At 39.6% G+C, this 3,184-nt stretch overlaps 1 protein-coding gene across 6 annotated transcripts in view; it reads left to right on the forward strand.

The window, feature by feature from the left end:
• LOC106874397 (phosphonopyruvate decarboxylase) overlaps positions 1–3,184 on the forward strand; it is a 186,893-nt gene that overhangs the window by 82,850 nt on the left and 100,859 nt on the right. For 2 of the 6 annotated variants that reach the window (XM_052971685.1, XM_052971688.1), the window contains one exon: positions 2,754–2,822. The exons of the other annotated variants lie outside the window; for them this stretch is intronic. In XM_052971685.1, coding sequence (XP_052827645.1) covers positions 2,754–2,822 — 69 coding nt within the window. The remainder of the gene's footprint in view (positions 1–2,753; positions 2,823–3,184) is intronic. 6 annotated transcript variants of the gene reach the window in all.

The following is a 3,184-nucleotide window of genomic DNA, read 5'->3' on the forward strand; positions in this document are numbered from 1 at the left end:
TTGCCGATTTGCTGCCAATTCAAAGGTTCTCCAGTCTATTATTCGTGACCTCCTTTATGCAGATGACTGTGACTTAGTCACTCATACCGTTGATGACATGCAAATACTCATGAATTGCATTTCTGCTTCTTGCAAGGCATTTGGACTTGGCATTATCCTGGACAAGACTGTTGTAATGTTCCAGCCTGCACCAGGAAATCCATATGTGAAACCAGCTATCTTGGTTGAAGGAACAATTCTGAAGGTAGTAGACAAGTTTGTCTACCTGGGCAGCACACTCAGCCGTTCTTGCTCCCTGGATGAGGAAATATGTTTCAGGTTGCAGAGAGCAACTAATTCTTTCCGTTCTCTTCAGTCTCGTGTCTGGTCCCAGCATGGCATAGCAAGGCAAACAAAAGTTGCTGTGTACCGTGCATGTGTACTGACATCACTCCTCTACTCATGTGAGACATGGACTCTGTACAAATGTCAGGTAAGAGTCCTTGAACGCTTTCATCAGAGATGTCTCAGGCACAATCTCAATGTTGGCTGGACCTCAAAAATTCCAGACACACAGATCCTGAGGACAGCTGATATCTTGAGTATTGAGGCGATGGTGCACAAGCACCGGTTACGTTGGACTGGACACCTTATTAGAATGAAGGATAGCAGTATTCCTAAGCAGATGCTCTATGGAGAACTTGTGAATGGAAGGAGACTCCGGCAGAAACCAAGGCTGCGATTTAAGGACTGTGTCAAGTCCTCATTAAAGGCCTGTGATATGCAGGACACTGACTGGGAGAACAATGCCTGTCATCGCCACAGATGGGGGAAACAGGTTAAAGGAGGGGATTGACACTTTTGAGAGACTACTTATCTAGCTTGAAGAACTTAAGCGAGCTGTGCGCTTTCGCATGCCTCGTATAGTGAATAGGTTAAGCTTGGTCTGCAATGTTTGCAGTCGTGTATGCTTGTCAAGAGCAGGGCTCATTAGCCACCAACAGAGCTGCAAATGCTAAATATAAGTTAGTCCTAGAGTACACAATGTTCCTGAAGGTTGGCAATGGTCTTCCTCGGTCACGAGTGGACGGCCATCATGTATGTATGCATGCATGCATGTATACAGACGTGACAGAAGTAAATAGACACATTTATTTAAATCTGAAATTATACATTCAAATTATTTTTATAATGTGAATATTTAATATTTAGTAGACATGCCCCTTGCATTTTTCAATGCAAGGATCCTATTAGTCATGTTAATGATCGGATGGCAAATATTCTCTTGAGGAATTTCTTACCAAGTTTCATGCAGTAATCTCAAAAGATCTGGCTTTCAAGATGCTTTTTTGTTCTTTTTATGAAGTGTCCTGTCCATTATACCCCTGAGGTGTTCAGAGGCCATGGAAGCTTTTTAATGCCATTCTCATCCAACAAATCTTGGTTCATTTTAGCTGTGTGACAAGGAGCCCATCTTCCATAAATAGTCTTCTTTAATCATTTCATCACTGGAGAAGATTGGAGGGAATCCTTTCTACAATATGGACATACATTTATCTGAGTTTGTTTCTCTCACATTCCACCAGCTCTGATTGACCATTGCTCCAAATTGCTCTCCAGACCATCACAGAATAGCTGCCATGTTTCATTGTTGGCTGCAATCTTTTCACATCAAATTCTTGATTACAGAGTCTCCAAACCCAACCTTGACTGTCAGAAAATACAGCAAATCTGGACTCATCAGATGATATGACAGTGTCCCAAGATGCTAGCGACCTCTCCACCATCTCACTGACCCAATCTTTTCTCCATTTGATATTGGCTGGTCAAAGAAGTGGCTTCCTTCTTGCTGCTCTGCCATAGTAACCAAGTTTGTGGAGATACCTGACAGCTGTTCTGGGACTGACATCAATGTGTTCTGCTATGTCAGAGGCCTTGGATTATCCTCCACACTTCTCTTAACAAAGAGAAGGGTCCTGTCAGAGAGCCTTGGTCAACCTTGACAAGGTGATGTAGACTCTTTCTCCTCTCTGGCAAATTGCACAGTCACTCTATTAACTGTAGGAAGTGGTATCACAAAATTTTCTGCAATTTTATGCTGACTATGTCCTCCTTCAGATTGACCCATAATATGGCTGCTTTGAAATTCAGACAGTTCCAAGGCTTTTGTATATGACTTCATTAAACAGTCATATATAGAACCTGAAGCATAAAAATGTCAATTAATAAAAAAATATAAACCTTTACAAGTTAGAATAAACATAAAACAATGTTTTATGGTATGTCTATTTACTTCGGTCATGTCTGTGTATATGTATGTGTGTGTGTGTGTATGTCTGTATGTATACTTATATCTGTTTGTGTATATATATATATGTGTGTGTGTGTCTGTGTGTGTGTGTATTTATGTATATATGTGTAGATAAGGTTTAACTCCAAGCTGTGTCTTCTTGAAGCACTTCTGCTTATTCCAGTATTCCAAGTTTGTATTTAGATGTTATATTCTTGTTAAGTATGCATAAGAATTGAAAATTCTAGGAAACTTTTTTTGCAATGTAATTATATATCAAAGCAGGAGATTGGAAAATTTTGGGGTATTACATGTTCATCATTATGCATGTTTTATTTTTTAATAGGACTTACAAAGTTGTATGTCAGAGAAACATGTAAGATATCTCCTATTAGTAATTCTTCAGACAGAGAATTGAATAATGCAAAATTTACATTTGTATATGTATATATTCATTTGTTCTTTATTCTTTTACTTGTTTCAGTCATTTGACTGCAGCCATGCTGGAGCACCACCTTTTAATCGAGCAAATCGACCTCAGGATTTATTTGTTGTAAGCCTAGTACTTATTCTATCAGTCTATTTTGCCGAACTGCTAAGTTACGGGGATGTAAACACACCATCATTGGTTGTCAAGTGATGTTGGGGGACAAAAACAAACACACAAACATACACACACATACACATATTACTCTTTTACTCTTTTACTTGTTTCAGTCATTTGACTGCGGCCATGCTGGAGCACAGCTTTTAGTCGAGAAAATCGACCCTGGAACTTATTCTTTGTAAGTCTAGTACTTATTCTATTGGTCTCTTTTGCCGAACCGCTAAGTTACTGGGACGTAAACACACCAGCATCAGTTGTCAAGTGATGGTGGGGGGACAAACACAGGCACACAAACACACATACATACA

The sequence above is a fragment of the Octopus bimaculoides genome, chromosome 11 (genome assembly GCF_001194135.2).
Source record: "Octopus bimaculoides isolate UCB-OBI-ISO-001 chromosome 11, ASM119413v2, whole genome shotgun sequence".
NCBI lineage: Eukaryota > Metazoa > Mollusca > Cephalopoda > Octopoda > Octopodidae > Octopus > Octopus bimaculoides.